The sequence below is a fragment of the Kogia breviceps genome, chromosome 3, assembly GCF_026419965.1.
Source record: "Kogia breviceps isolate mKogBre1 chromosome 3, mKogBre1 haplotype 1, whole genome shotgun sequence".
In the NCBI taxonomy this organism is placed as follows: domain Eukaryota; kingdom Metazoa; phylum Chordata; class Mammalia; order Artiodactyla; family Physeteridae; genus Kogia; species Kogia breviceps.
Window position 1 is genome coordinate 8,549,565 of NC_081312.1, and position 15,137 is coordinate 8,564,701.

General features: G+C 37.4%; 1 protein-coding gene across 3 annotated transcripts in view; it reads left to right on the top strand.

The window, feature by feature from the left end:
- ATG2B (autophagy related 2B) overlaps positions 1–15,137 on the top strand; it is a 72,967-nt gene that overhangs the window by 31,624 nt on the left and 26,206 nt on the right. For 2 of the 3 annotated variants that reach the window (XM_059056090.2, XM_067027811.1), the window contains exons 19-28: positions 3,403–3,560; positions 4,178–4,350; positions 9,782–9,932; positions 10,922–11,121; positions 11,292–11,372; positions 12,547–12,653; positions 12,817–12,909; positions 13,774–13,844; positions 14,247–14,323; positions 14,603–14,773. In XM_059056090.2, the coding sequence (XP_058912073.1) occupies positions 3,403–3,560; positions 4,178–4,350; positions 9,782–9,932; positions 10,922–11,121; positions 11,292–11,372; positions 12,547–12,653; positions 12,817–12,909; positions 13,774–13,844; positions 14,247–14,323; positions 14,603–14,773 (1,282 nt within the window). Of the gene's footprint in view, positions 1–3,402; positions 3,561–4,177; positions 4,351–9,781; positions 9,933–10,921; positions 11,122–11,291; positions 11,373–12,546; positions 12,654–12,816; positions 12,910–13,773; positions 13,845–14,246; positions 14,324–14,569; positions 14,774–15,137 lie in introns of all 3 variants that reach the window. The other variant, XM_059056089.2, reaches the window with a different exon arrangement.

Here is a 15,137-nt window from a genome sequence, read left to right on the forward strand (position 1 = left end):
AGCTAATGAATGTGCAAGGCCAAGACTGAGCAAAATGAAACAGCTAGTTCAAGGTCCATCCCCGCGGTCAGAAGGGCTTCATCCATTTCTTTCTCCTTCCGCATTGATTGAACAGGTGGCTATTGGTTAGATTGCAACATCAGAATAGTAAAACATACCTTAAACATCGCATTTATGAATATATGTTCATTTACCACTTCTTTTTAAAATATAGGACAAGGCCTTTTTTTGAATACAAGCCACCGGTTAGAATTTTTGCTTAATATATACCCAGAAGGCTTTATCTACAATTCTCAGTTTCAGTTTCTTTGAAGTGGAGTGAAAAAATAGTGTCAAAGCAGTCTGAGTGCAGAATCCTTTCAGGTTTTTAAGATTTTTTTTCTCACCTCAGTGTATATACTTAAAAGTCATCAGTTAGCACAAGATTGAATTAAGCTATGCTTACAATAACCTGCAGCCGCAATGAGCAGATTTGGGGCCAAGCACGATTTACCCGTGGTGACTATACAAAACGTATAATTCACCGGGTGGGAGCAGAAGTTCTCAGGTGGGCTAGGGACTTGCCTACCAGCAGCAGGCAGGTAGCGTGTGGGGGACACCAGTCGGTATGGCAGGCGGGGTAGCTTAAATCGGGGAACCGGAGAGCATCTGCTCATCTGGGGGCTGGGTCAGGGGTGTTGCTCACGAGAGTTTCTGTTCTCTTTTACCCTGCCCACTTCTCTGTCTCTCAGGCCCCTAGACCAGTGTTCCCCCGCTGTGGATCATATAAATCAGATATCTAAGTTAGCACGTGAATTCTTTGCCCTCTGTTTGGCTTTGTCTATATATACATATATGTTTTTTTTTCTTTTAATTTTCAGACATTCTCAAACTTATAGGTAAGTTGCAGGTACAGTACAAAGAATGTTTTTTCCCTGAACCATTTGAGAGTTAAGTTGCTGACTTGATGTCCCTTCAGCCTTGAGCAGTTGAATGTGTATTTCTCACAAACAGGAACATTCTTCTACATAACCATAATTCAGCCATTAAAACAAGAAAATTAATATTATACATTATCATCTAATCCTCAGACCCCATTCATGTTTTGCTAAATGTCTTAATAATGCCCTTTATTATACATAAAATTTTAAAGTATCTTTCTTAGCAGGAATTATAACCAATTCTGCCTTTACTTCATACATTTGAAATATTGGTTTATTCCTTCATCAGCTGACTCTTTTTAGAAAGATAGTCTCAGGTACAGGTAGATTTTTTTTCTATGTCAAAAATCCTTTAGAATAGAATATAAAAAATATTCTACCTGGTTTTATTAAATCAGATATTTTTGAGCTTCTATAATGTTTCAAGCTCATCGCCACAGAATCATGGTGATGTGTCCTTAAACATCTCAAGTGGTTTTTTTTTTCTTGTTATTAGAAACATCATTCAATGTTTTATAGTACTATGGTATCAAGACTGTGTTTAGACCAAACTGTAAATAAGGAAAGATAGTAAAATCATATGAAACATATTTGCAGGTCATATACCATGAACTCCAGGTTTTATTTAAAGTAGTAGTTTCTCTTTAACCTGTGAAGATAAGAGAATGGTTGTAGGGAATAAGGTAAAGAAAAATTTCCTGGGAAAATTCTTCATTTTATACTCTCACTATTTATTCATATAGGAATTTAGACTAAGATCTGTATTTAGACTCTTGTTTCTTTTTCTTCAATAAATTTATTTATTTTTGGCTGTGTTGGGTCTTCATTGCTGCGCGCGGGCTTTTTCTAGTTGCGGCGAGAGTGGGGGCTACTCTTCGTTGCGGAGCGTGGGCTTCTCATCGCAGTGGCTTCTCTTGTTGCAGAGCACGGGCTCTAGGCGTGCGGGCTCAGTAGTTGTGGCGCACGGGCTTAGTTGCTCCGCGGCATGTGGGATCTTCCCAGACCAGGGCTTGAACTTGTCCCCTGCATTGGCAGGCGGATTCTTAACCACTGCGCCACCAGGGAAGTCCTAGATTCCCGTTTCTTTGTTCTGTGAGTGATGCACCCAAGAGGCAGTGAGCCGAACGAATAGCACACAGTTCTGGGCACCACTGTCAGTGCGTCTGAGGCGAGACATGCTTCTGCCCTGTGTCCCTGGTATTCTTCATCCAGTGATGCTTCCAAAAAGAGACCTTTTGGGTGGGGATTACAATCTACTGAGAGTGACAGTACTCAGTCCTCGTTTATAGTTTCTAGGGCCTCAGAAGCTCAGGAATTGGCCCGGGAAATTCCTAGACAAGTGGCTTCTCACAGGAAGGGGCCAGGGCTACATCACCACTTGGCACCTTGATTGGTATTCACACTAGGCTTTATGACGCGTCTGTGCTTTTGGCAGTCCTTCCGTGTGAGTCATCCACTGGTTCTTTCTTCAAACCTTCAGTGCCTGCTGTGTGACAGCCACTGTGCTAGGCACGTATAAAGATGACTAAGACACAAGTCTTAGTCTAGGAAAGGGAAACAAGAAAATGGAGTAGAGTGTTATAGGTGCAGTGATTGCATTATGCACGTGAAGGATATGCTATGGGTCCAAGCCTAACAAAAATCATTGTAGAGAACATTGTGAAGTCTCAGTTTTCATGACAACATAGAGGTGAGTGGGGGGGGGTGGAGGTATCTGAGAAGTGACAAATATGTCTTTGAAAGAATGGGATGCGGTGGTGGCCTAGCTTGACATGTGTCACCCCAGTAGTCATCAGTATTGACTTGGCTGTTTGTCTGTTCTGTTAGTTAGAAGGGTTTCCTCTCTTTATTCCCTGTTCTGTATGCTTCTTCATCTCATGCAAACTTCCCAGCGAAGCTGTGCTTTCTGTGGAAGAAAGAAAAAGCAGATATCCCTAGAGAAAGTGAGTAATGGAAGAGAACTGAATTGGGAGCTGGACGTAATCTGGGCTCTGGTTCCACTTCTCCCACTAATTAGCTGTGTGACCTTGGGCGGGTCACTTAACCTTTACGATGCCGTTTCTTCAAGTGTAAAGTGAGAATAATAATTCTGCCTTGGCTGCCCCAGAGGATTGAGGGGAGTCAAATGAGACAGTGCATAATCTGTTATAGTTTATAGAGTGTTCTCATATATGTGAACAGTCCTTCTGTTCTTTATGGGTTTTATTTTTAATAAACCTCCTCCTTTAAGTGCATTTAGATGTATGTAATTTGATGCATATAACGCTGGTGAAACTAGGAGGATATCTAATTAGGTATCTAATTGTCCAGATTCCTTTCTCACTGCCCTGATAGCTATAGCAGTTATTTTTCCATTGAAAGAAATTCCATTTCACCATTTGGAAAATTTATTATTCATGTGACTTCTTAAAGGGATATTCTTTAGTCTGCTTTCGGTTGAAGTAGGAGTTATGTATTTATTTTTCAACGTTTGTCTTTATAGGATCTTTAATGATTTGCTGCTATGGGAACCAACAGCTCCTTCACCAGTAGAGACATTTGAAAATATTTCATATGGTATTGGGCTTTCAGTAGCCAGTCAACTGATTAATACCTTCAACAAAGATAGTTTTAGTCCATTTAAATCTACAGTTCACTATGGTAATATATTTTAAGTTTCTTCTGAATTAAAATGTCTGGTTTATCAATAAACAAAGTAGTAACTTTTTTAATTGATGGATTTTAAAATGTTCCTTTGGTGTTTTCCATTTGTAACTATATTTTATAGTATCTTTTATAGTAATTTACAGTATTTCCCCACTTCTAGCTATTTATTAAGAATGTTATTAAGTGGTTTTTTTTGTTAGTTTTTTTTTTGTTTTTTTTTGGTGCTACGCAGGCCTCTCACTGTTGTGGCCTCTCCCATTGCGGAGCACAGGCTCTGTGGCCATGGCTCACGGGCCCAGCCGCTCCGCAGCATGTGGGTTCTTCCCGGACCGGGGCACGAACCCGTGTCCCCTGCATCGGCAGGTGGATTCTCAACCACTGCGCCACCAGGGAAGCCCCAAGTGTTATTTTTATAGTGATAGTATATTCATAGTCTGAAGTTCAATGGTAAAGAGAAAGACAGTACATTTTTATTGTCATACCAGATTCTTTGTAAAAATAAGCAGGTTGTAAAATAAGTAAATATTCTTGTGATAAAGTTCAAGTTTGAATGCTGTTTTGTGTTAATAAGCTGTTAGAACAGCTGTAATTGTGCAATTTATTTCTCATAGATGAGGAAAGTGGATCTGAGGAGGAGACCTTGCAGTATTTTTCCACTGTTGATCCCAATTATCGTTCTCGTAGGAAGAAAAAACTAGACTCTCAGAACAAGAACTCACAGAGTTTTCTCTCAGTTCATCTGAACATTAATCATGGATTAATGGCAGTGTTTACAGATATAAAGGTAAGGATTTACAAATCCAAAGTGATTTTTCAAGTGCATCTTATTATAAATCTAGCATGATATACACATTCAATAATTGAGGTAGTTCGAGGTTGTTTCAATGATGATGGTCAGTTTTCTGAGGCATACCACGATGACAGCAGCTTTGGAAATTTAGCTTCATTGCAGATCAACTGACAAACATTATATGGACCTTCTTTTGGAAAACATACTGGTCCCACTCCTGAAGTGGTAACGATAATTTATCTATTCTAAAGCGTGATGAAGTACCGAGGTGCATTTGGCAGAAGAGGCTTAGCCTAGTGTTTAATTATTCGGTTTCTTTTTTAACATCTTTATTGAAGTATAATTGCTTTACAATGGTGTGTTAGTTTCTGCTTTATAACAAAGTGAATCAGTTATACATATACACATGTTCCCATATCTCTTCCCTCTTGCGTCTCCCTCCCTCCCACCCTCCCTATCCCACCCCTCTAGGTGGTCACAAAGCACTGAGCTGATCTCCCTGTGCTATTCGGCTGCTTCCCACTAGCTATCTATTCTACGTTTGGTAGTGTGTATATGTCCATGCCACTCTCTCGCTTTGTCCCAGCTTACCCTTCCCCCTCTCCATATCCTCAAGTCCATTCTCCATTCCCGTCTTACCCCTAGGTTCTTCATGACCTTTTTTTTTTCTCTTAGATTCCATATATATGTGTTAGCATATGGTATTTGTTTTTCTCTTTCTGACTGACTTCACTCTGTATGACAGACTCTAGGTCCATCCACCTCACTACAAATAACTCAATTTCGTTTCATTTTATGGCTGAGTAATATTCCATTGTATATATGTGCCACATCTTCTTTATCCATTCATCCGATAATGGACACTTAGGTTGCTTCCATCTACTGGCTATTGTATTTTTGGTTTTTTTTTTTTTTGTGGTACGCGGGCCTCTCACTGTTGTGGCCTCTCCCTTTGCGGAGCATGGGCTCCGGACGCGCAGGCTCAGCGGCCATGGCTCACGGGCCCAGCCGCTCCATGGCATGTGGGATCTTCCCGGACCGGGGCACGAACCCGTATCCCCTGCATCGGCAGGCGGATTCTCAACCACTGCGCCACCAGGGAAGCCCCTGGCTATTGTAAATAGAGCTGCAGTGAACATTTTGGTACATGACTCTTTTTGGGTTTTTTTTTTTTTTTGGTTTGTTTTTTGTTTTTTTTGCGTTGCGCGGCCTCTCACTGTTGTGGCCTCTCCCATTGCAGAGCACAGGCTCCGGACGCGCAGGCTCAGTGGCCATGGCTCACGGGCCCAGCCGCTCCGCGGCATGTGGGATCTTCCTGGACCGGGTCACGAACCCATGTCCCCTGCATCGGCAGGTGGACTCTCAACCACTGCACCACCAGGGAAGCCCCATGACTCTTTTTGAATTATGGTTTTCTCAGGGTATATGCCCAGTAGTGGGATTGCTGGGTCATATGGTAGTTCTATTTGTAGTTTTTTAAGGAACCTCCATACTGTTCTCCATAGTGGCTGTATCAATTTACATTCCCACCAGCAGTGCAAGAGTGTTCCCTTTTCTCCATACCCTCTCCAGCATTTATTGTCTCTAGAGTTTTTGATGATGGCCATTCTGACCAGTGTGAGGTGATATCTCATTGTAGTTTTGATTAGCATTTCTCTAATGATTAATGATGTTGAGCATTCTTTCATGTGTTTGTTGGCAATCTGTGTATCTTCTTTGGAGAAATGTCTGTTTAGTTCTTCTGTCCATTTTTGGATTGGGCTGTTTGTTTTTTGGTTATTGAGCTGCCTGAGTTGCTTATAAATTTTGGAGATTAATCCTTTGTCAGTTGCTTCATTTGCAACTATTTTCTCCCATTCTGAGGGTTGTCTTTTGGTCTCGTTTATGGTATCCTTTGCTGTGCAAAAGCTTTTAAGTTTCATTATATCCCATTTGTTTATTTTTGTTTTTATTTCCATTTCTCTAAGAGATGGGTCAAAAAGGATCTTGCTGTGATTTATGTCATAGAGTGTTCTGCCTATGTTTTCCTCTACGAGTTTGATAGTGTCTGGCCTTACATTTAGCTCTTTAACCCATTTTGAGTTTATTTTTGTGTGTGGTGTTAGGGAGTGTTCTAATTTCATACTTTTACAGGTAGCTGTCCAGTTTTCCCAGCACCACTTATTGAAGAGGCTGTCTTTTCTCCTCTGTATATCCTTCCCTCCTTTATCAAAGATAAGGTGACCATATGTGTGTGGGTTTATCTCTGGGCTTTCTATCCTGTTTCATTGATCTATATTTCTGTTTTTGTGCCAGTACCATACTGTCTTGATTACTGTAGCCTTGTAGTATAGTCTGAAGTCAGGGAGCCTGATTCCTCCAGCTCCATTTTTCGTTCTCAAGATTGCTTTGGCTATTCAGGGTCTTTTGTGTTTCCATACAAATTGTGAAATTTTTTGTTCTAGTTCTGTAAAAAATGCCAGTGGTAATTTGATAGGGATTGCATTGAATCTGTAGATTGCTTTGGGTAATAGAGTCATTTTCACAATGTTGATTCTTCCAATCCAAGAACATGGTATATTTCTCCACCTATTTGTATCATCTTAAATTTCTTTCATCAGTGTCTTATAGTTTTCTGCATACAAGTCTTTTGTATCCCTAGGTAGGTTTATTCCTAGATATTTTATTCTTTTTGTTGTTATGGTAAATGGGAGTGTTTTCTTAATTTCACTCTCAGATTTTTCATCATTAGTGTATAAGAATGCCAGAGATTTCTGTGCATTAATTTTGTATCCTGCTACTTTACCAAATTCATTGATTAGTTCTAGTAGTTTTCTGGTAGCATCCTTAGGATTCTCTATGTATAGTATCATATCATCTGCAAACAGTGACAGCTTTACTTCTTCTTTTCCTATTTGGATTCCTTTTATTTCTTTTTTTTCTCTGATTGCTGTGGCTAGTACTTCCAAAACTAGGTTGAATAAGAGTGGTGAGAGTGGGCAACCTTGTCTTGTTCCTGATCTTAGTGGAAATGGTTTCAGTTTTTCACCATTGAGAACGATGCTGGCTGTGGGTTTGTCATATATGGCCTTTATTATGTTGAGGAAAGTTCCCTCTATGCCTACTTTCTGCAGGGTTTTTATCATAAATGGGTGTTGAATTTTGTCAAATGCTTTTTTCTGCATCTGTTGAGATGATCATATGGTTTTTCTCCTTCAGTTTGTTGATATGGTGTATCACGTTGATTGATTTGCATATATTGAAGAATCCTTGCATTCCTGGAATAAACCCCACTTGATCATGGTGTATGATCCTTTTAATGTGCTGTTGGATTCTGTTTGCTAGTATTTTGTTGAGGATTTTTGCATCTATGTTCATCAGTGATATTGGCCTGTAGTTTTCTTTCTTTGTGACGTCTTTGTTTGGTTTTGGTATCAGGGTGATGGTGGCCTCATATGAGTTTGGGAGTGTTCCTCCCTCTGCTATCTTTTGGAAGAGTTTGAGAAGGATAGGTGTTAGCTCTTCTCTAAATGTTTGATAGAATTCGCCTGTGAAGCCATCTGATCCTGGGCTTTTGTTTGTTGGAAGATTTTTAATCCCAGTTTCAATTTCAGTGCTTGTGATTGGTCTGTTCATATTTTCCATTTCTTCCTGGTTCAGTCTCAGCAGCTTGTGCATTTCTAAGAATTTGTCCATTTCTTCCAGGTTGTCCATTTTATTGGCATACAGTTGCTTGTAGTAATCTCTAATAATCTTTTGTATTTCTGCAGTGTCAGTTGTTACATCTCCTTTTTCACTTCTAATTCTATTGATTTGAGTCTTCTCCCTTTTTTTCTTGATGAGTCTGGCTAATGGTTTATCAATTTTATTTATCTTCTCAAAGAACCAGCTTTTACTTTTATTGATCTTTGCTATTGTTTCCTTCATTTCTTTTTCATTTATTTCTGATCTGATCTTTATGATTTCTTTCCTTCTGCTAACTTTGGGGTTTTTTTGTTCTTCTTTCTCTAATTGCTTTAGGCATAAGGTTAGGTTGTTTATTCGAGATGTTTCCTGTTTCATAAGGTAGGATTGTATTGCTATAAACTTCCCTCTTAGAACTGCTTTTGCTGCATCACATAGGTTTTGGGTCATTGTGTCTCCATTGTCATTTGTTTCTAGGTATTTTTTGATTTCCTCTTTGATTTCTTCAGTGATCACTTTGTTATTAAGTAGTGTATTGTTTAGCCTCCATGTGTTTGTATTTTTTACAGATCTTTTCCTGTAATTGATATCAAGTCTCATAGCGTTGTGGTCGGAAAAGATACTTGATACGATTTCAATTTTCTTAAATTTACCAAGGCTTGATTTTTGACCCCAGATATGATCTATCCTGGAGAATGTTCCATGAGCACTTGAGAAAAATGTGTAATCTGTTGTTTTTGGATAGAATGTCCTATAAATATCAATTAACTCCATCTTGTTTAATGTATCATTTAAAGCTTGTGTTTCCTTATTTATTTCCATTTTGGATGATCTGTCCATTGGTAAAAGTGCGGTGTTAAAGTCCCTTACTATGAATGTGTTACTGTCAATTTCCCCTTTTATGGCTGTTAGTATTTGCCTTATGTATTGAGGTGCTCCTATGTTGGGTGCATAAATATTTACAATTGTTATATCTTCTTCTTGGATCGACCCCTTGATCATTATGTAGTGTCTTTCTTTGTCTCTTATAATAATCTTTATTTTAAAGTCTATTTTGTCTGATATGAGAATTGCTACTCCAGCTTTCTTTTGATTTCCATTTGCATGGAATATCTTTTTCCATCCCCTCACTTTCAGCCTGTATGTGTCTCTAGGTCTGAAGTGGGTCTCTTGTAGACAGCATATATATGGGTCTTGTTTTTGTATCCATTCAGCCAGTCTGTATCTTTTGGTGGGAGCATTTAATCCATTTACATTTAAGGTAATTATCAATATGTATGTTCCTATTCCCATTTTCTTAATTGTTTTGCATTTGTTATTATAGGTCTTTTCCTTCTTTTGTATTTCTTGCCTAGAGAAGTTTCTTTAGCATTTGTTGTAAAGCTGGTTTGGTGGTCCTGAACTCTCTCAGCTTTTGCTTGTCGGTAAAGGTTTTAATTTCTCTAGCCTACCCAGGTACGTGGGGAGTTTCTTGCCTTTTGGGAGGTCTGAGGTCTTCTGCCAGCGTTCAGTGGGTGTTCTGTAGGAGTTGTTCCACGTGTAGATTATTTCTGATGTATCTGCCTCTGGTCGCTCCCGTGGCCGGCTCAGCCTCCCAATTATTCAGTTTTTAATACCACCATGTTGGATGGTTCAAATATAAGACCACTTTGCTGCAGTGTGAGAGATCCTCCTAACCTGAATCGAGGAGGAGCATCTCAAGGATCATTCTTACTTTTCTGCATTTAATTAATGACTTCTCTGTTTTTTCTGATCTTATTAGCAAGATAATGGAGATCTGTTGGAAAACAAGCATGGTGAATTCTGGTTAGAATTCAACAGTGGTTCGTTATTTTGTGTGACAAAATATGAAGGTTTTGATGACAAGCACTATATCTGCCTTCATTGTAGCAGTTTCAGTCTCTATCACAAAGGTAGGACAAGTGTTAAATATGTGTTTTGTTCACTTCTGGTTAGACATGTTTAAATTTTGCTTAATATAGAAAATCTACTGAGAACAGAACTCTTAACATTATAAATTATTTTCTGTAGGGTGTTCTGATTCCACTGGCAAAGTAATAATTATTGTAAATTAGAAGTTGACTTTATGTTCTTTTTTTGCAACAACTTATATTGAGATATAATTCACATACCATGTAATTCACCCATTTAAAATATACATTTCAATGGTTTTTAGTATTCCATAGAGTTGTGTAACCATCATCATAGTCAACTTTAGAGCATTTTCATCAACCCCCCAGAAGAAGTCTGTACCTTTGAGCTATAAACCCCGAGTCCTGCAGTCCCCTCTGGCCTCAAGCAACCACTGATTTACTCTCCATCTCTATAGATTTGCATATTCTGGCTGTTTCCTATAAATAGTATCATACAATAGAAGGTCTTTTGTGATTGGCATCTTGGCATGATGTTTTCAAGGTTAATCCAAATGTATCAGTGTTTTATTCCTTTTTATTGCCAAGGAATATTCCATTTTATGGATATACCATATCTTATTTTACATTGATCAGTTGATGGGACTCTACATTCTTTATTTTCTCTTAAGTGGTATTTCCTTTTGGTAACAAATACAGAATTTGCTCTTCTTTAAGCACATTGCTTGTGTTACTTTGTGAATAGAAATGAGACACTTGCACATTCTTAATGTTTATTAGATTTTCCTATTCAAATTTAACTTTTCTAGCATTTCAGATCTCAAATTTTTTTTTTTTAACTTGGATAGTCACTTATACCAACATTAGTAGAGGAGAATGAATTATTAACGTCAAGCTGATTCTTGGTCATTTTGCCTGCAGGGTATGTTATATTCAATGGAAGTACATGGATTTTTGTTTTGAGTTATAGAAGTTCGTAGATTAATTTCAAATAATCATTTTGTTATCTTGTCACCTCATTGTGGATATAGGCATAGTGGATGGAGCGATTCCTTCTACAGAAACACGACTGCCCAGTTCAACCAGACCACATTGGTTAGAACCTACTATTTATTCCTCTGAAGAAGATGGCCTCAGTCGAGCTTCTTTAGATGGTGTTGGAGGAGACACTTTGAATATGCTCTCTGTTGCAGTTAAAATATTGTCTGATAAAGCAGAGTCCAATACAAAGGTGTGTGTTTTGTACTTTTATACCATTAAATACTTGCTGCTGATTTGATTACTAGTTTAAAAAAATGATTGCAAAAATGTAACACATTTCTTTTCTTCAAAAAACTTTTTGAAGTTTTGAACCAGAGGGTTATGTAGGTGATACATGTAGTTCTTCGTGTTGCTCTGTAGGAATTTCTCATTGCTGTGGGACTGAAAGGAACCACTCTCCAGCACAGAATGCTTCCTTCCGGGCTTAGCTGGCATGAGCAGGTAAGAGAGCTGTGATGTATATGTACGGATTTATTTTTTACTTTATGTAAATATATAATACACATACTGATAAGTTCACAAATCATAAATATTCAGTGCTCATCGAATTTTCATGAAATAAATACTCCTATATAAATACCACCTCTTATGTTAGGAAATAGAACATTATCACCACCCCAGAATGTAATTGATTTTTTACCTTAAAGTTTGGTCCTTAAACATCTCAAAGACAAAGTTATGTTTTGTCATTAAAGGGAAGGGACCTATAGAGTGCCTGGCATAGAGGACAATAAATGAGTGTTGACTTGCACTTAATAACTGTATATATGCTTTAAGTGCCATAATTTCAGAATTATCCCCTAGGCCAACAATATACACTGAGGCATTTGTAAGGAATTCTGTAATTAATTTCCAGTGTAATAACTGTATTTGGTTAATTACATTTTTTCAAAGGAAACTTTGAGTAAGAAGTTAACTCTTCTTTATATGAGAATGAAAACTAGCACACTATGATTCTTGTTCATTTTCCTTAGAAAGAGAAACCTTTTCTTTGTGCTTGGAAAATAATAAATTATTTTAAACTTGAATGCTTTCAGAAGCATTCTGAAACATAAAATATATATAGAGAGAGAATAAATAGAGCGGGGGTAGAGAGATGGTTAGTCAACTGGCTGGCTGTAAGGGAGAGATTTAGCCTAACTTTTTTATCTAGATAGAAATATAGAGAAGATGTTGGTGAAAAGGACTGGTTTTCAGACAGATCTGGGTATAAATTAAGGAACAGGAACTTCTCCCAACAGTGGATTTTATAGAAAACCAGATGGAGAGTTTTAAACAGTCTTTGGCAAAATTGGTTTTTTTCAAAAGAATTATCCCAAGCAAAGTAATGTTGAAAGTATATTATACATACTTTGTTAGTTTCATAGGATATGATTTTTCCAGTATCTCTGTAGCATTGCAATTGTTAGATGGGCCTCTTCATTTCAAATTCTAGTTTTGTAAATACTTTTTGAAATGAATTCCTTCAAATGATGATTTTCTTTTAACATTATGATTTTCCACTAAATGGTTGGTTTTTTTGTGAGCTATTTTATTTCATGTTGGTATTAAGGATATCATATCAAAACTTTTTTTTTCTTCTAAAGCAGGGCATTTTATATTTTTGTGATTATAGATTTTATACTTCTTGAATATTGCTGATGAACCTGTTCTGGGATACAATCCTCCAACTTCATTTACAACCTTTCACGTTCATCTCTGGAGCTGTGCACTTGATTATAGGTTAGTTCATAAATGGAGCAAAATAAAGTTTTAGTCTTTAAAATATGTAACAAGTTTTGAGAAAAGTATGTAATTCAGTAGAGTTAAGGTTCAAAATGCTCTTTAAAGGGAGTTTCTTTTTTTTGCAGCAGACTCATGTTCTCTTGTTTCTTTGTGGTAATAGGCCTCTTTATTTGCCAATCCGATCTCTTCTTACTGTTGAAACATTCAGCGTTTCAAGTAGTGTTGCCTTGGATAAATCATCTTCTACTCTCAGGTACCGTGTTAAGCCTCACTGTTTACTAAATGCAGCTGTTCAAAACATACTGACAGAGCTTTATCTCAACCCTTTGATTAAAGTCTCAGTCTTTGTTAAAAGCAACATCCTTTTACTATTAGTCATGTTCCTTTATCCAAGTTTTCAGTTTTTCCTTCTCAGATGATTCGTCCCACCTCTTCAATTCATTACTGCATTTCATTTTTAGGGAGAAAATTAATTCTTGAGATTGTTGGTTAACTTTTTAAAACAGTTATATGTAAACTTCCCATAATACCTGAGAGACTTCATTTTCCTAATTTCAACCTTGTGAATTTGGGCATTTGTTAAAATTGCTGAAAATTTAAAATTGATTTGAGCAGATGATTTAATCTCATTTATGCCATTTAAATGTTTCTAGACTCATAAACAGTGAGTTTTAAAGAAATGTTAGGGACTTCCCTGGTGGTCCAGTGGTTAAGAATCTGCCTTCCAATGCAGGGGACATGGGTTCAATCCCTGGTCAGGGAACTAGGATCCTACGTGCTGTGGGGCAACTAAGCCCACACCACAGCGAGAGAGCCCATGTGCTCTGGAACCTGCGCACCACAGCTAGAGAGAAGCTCGTGCACTGCAACGAAGGACTCCGCATTTTGCAGATCCCGTGTGCTGCAACTAAGACCCAACACAGCCAAAGATAGATAAAAAAAGAAATAAATATTTTAAAAATAAAGAAATGTTAGGTGACATTTGTAAGTTAGAAACTACATATGACTTTGATCATATTTATGTCAGAAAGAATGGCACAGCTAAGTATATAGTGATCATGCAGCATATATTCAAGGTTAGTTTTTTAGATCTTGATTTTATCTTTTTTTTGCCCAGAATAATCTTGGATGAAGCTGCTTTACACCTGTCTGACAAGTGTAACACTGTCACTATAAATCTGAATAGAGGTAAGAGTTAAAAAACAAAATCTGGGATAGATGAATCCTCTTTTATTTTTTGCATCTGAATATTTTTAAGCGTTTTAACTCTAGAATAAAGCCAGTGAACTAAGGATCTTATCAGTCTGAATATTGTAATACCAGTTTGTAATATCAATAACATTGGTGAAATGCATCAAATTATATATACTCTGGTTTATTTAATAGAAGGCAAATTTTGTTTCTAACTAAAAATAAAGTGAACTGTAGGATTTTTGTAGGATGAAACTATGTTTCCATTACATTATAAGTATTTGTAGTACTACCTGCCATGAATTTTAAAGAAATGCTAGTTTTATTAGGTGTTTGTTGGATAAGCAATTTTTGAAAGTTATACTCAGATATTTTATTAATTACTTAAACAAATTTTAGATTATGTTCGTGTGATGGATATGGGGCTTTTGGAATTAACCATAACTGCAGTGAAGTCTGATTCTGATGGAGAGCAAGTAAGTTTTGAAAATAAATGGATATTTTTATTTAAGTCCTTTTTTTTATAGAAGAGACTAAAAACATACTGAACTTACTGTAAAATTATTTTTCCACTTACCTAATTTTAGTCAGAAATAGATAAAATATTTTAAAGTTAAGATTGAGTTATTATAAATGTATGTTTCCTGTGGCAAGACAAATTATCATATTATATTTTATTTAATGTAAACCTATGCAAACATTTTTTTCTCTTGTTTTGGTAGACATTTTTATCCTTTTTTCCGTGTCCTGTCCAGACTGAGCCGCACTTTGAATTACACTGTTCGAGTGACGTTGTCCATATTAGAACGTGCTCAGACTCTTGTGCTGCATTAATGAATCTCATTCAGTACATTGCAAGCTACGGGGACTTACATGCTGCTCACAAGGCGGACGTGAAGCCCGGAGCCCCGCAAAGGAAGATGAAGGTACAGCCGCCAGCCTCACTCATCAGAACTCACTCAACCCCACCTCATTCCAGACATGCGAGTGACCTGTACATCGGCGAGGTCTTCTTGACAGTCATAGGGTAGAAAGGAAACTTTGAATAATCATCCATCTATCCTTACTTTCAGGGTGATGGGGTCTAGGAAGGTGATTCCATGGACCTTTTTAGAAAACCATTCTACTGTTTGATGCTCTCAGTTTCAGAACACTAATCTTCTCAACCAACATACATTTTCCCAGACCTAAGTTATTTTCATGTGTCCTCAGGGAAGAAAGAAAACATTTATCATGTGAGAGTCTGTTATATGCAAGTTGTATGTAAAAATGCTTTGAGAAGGTAGATGG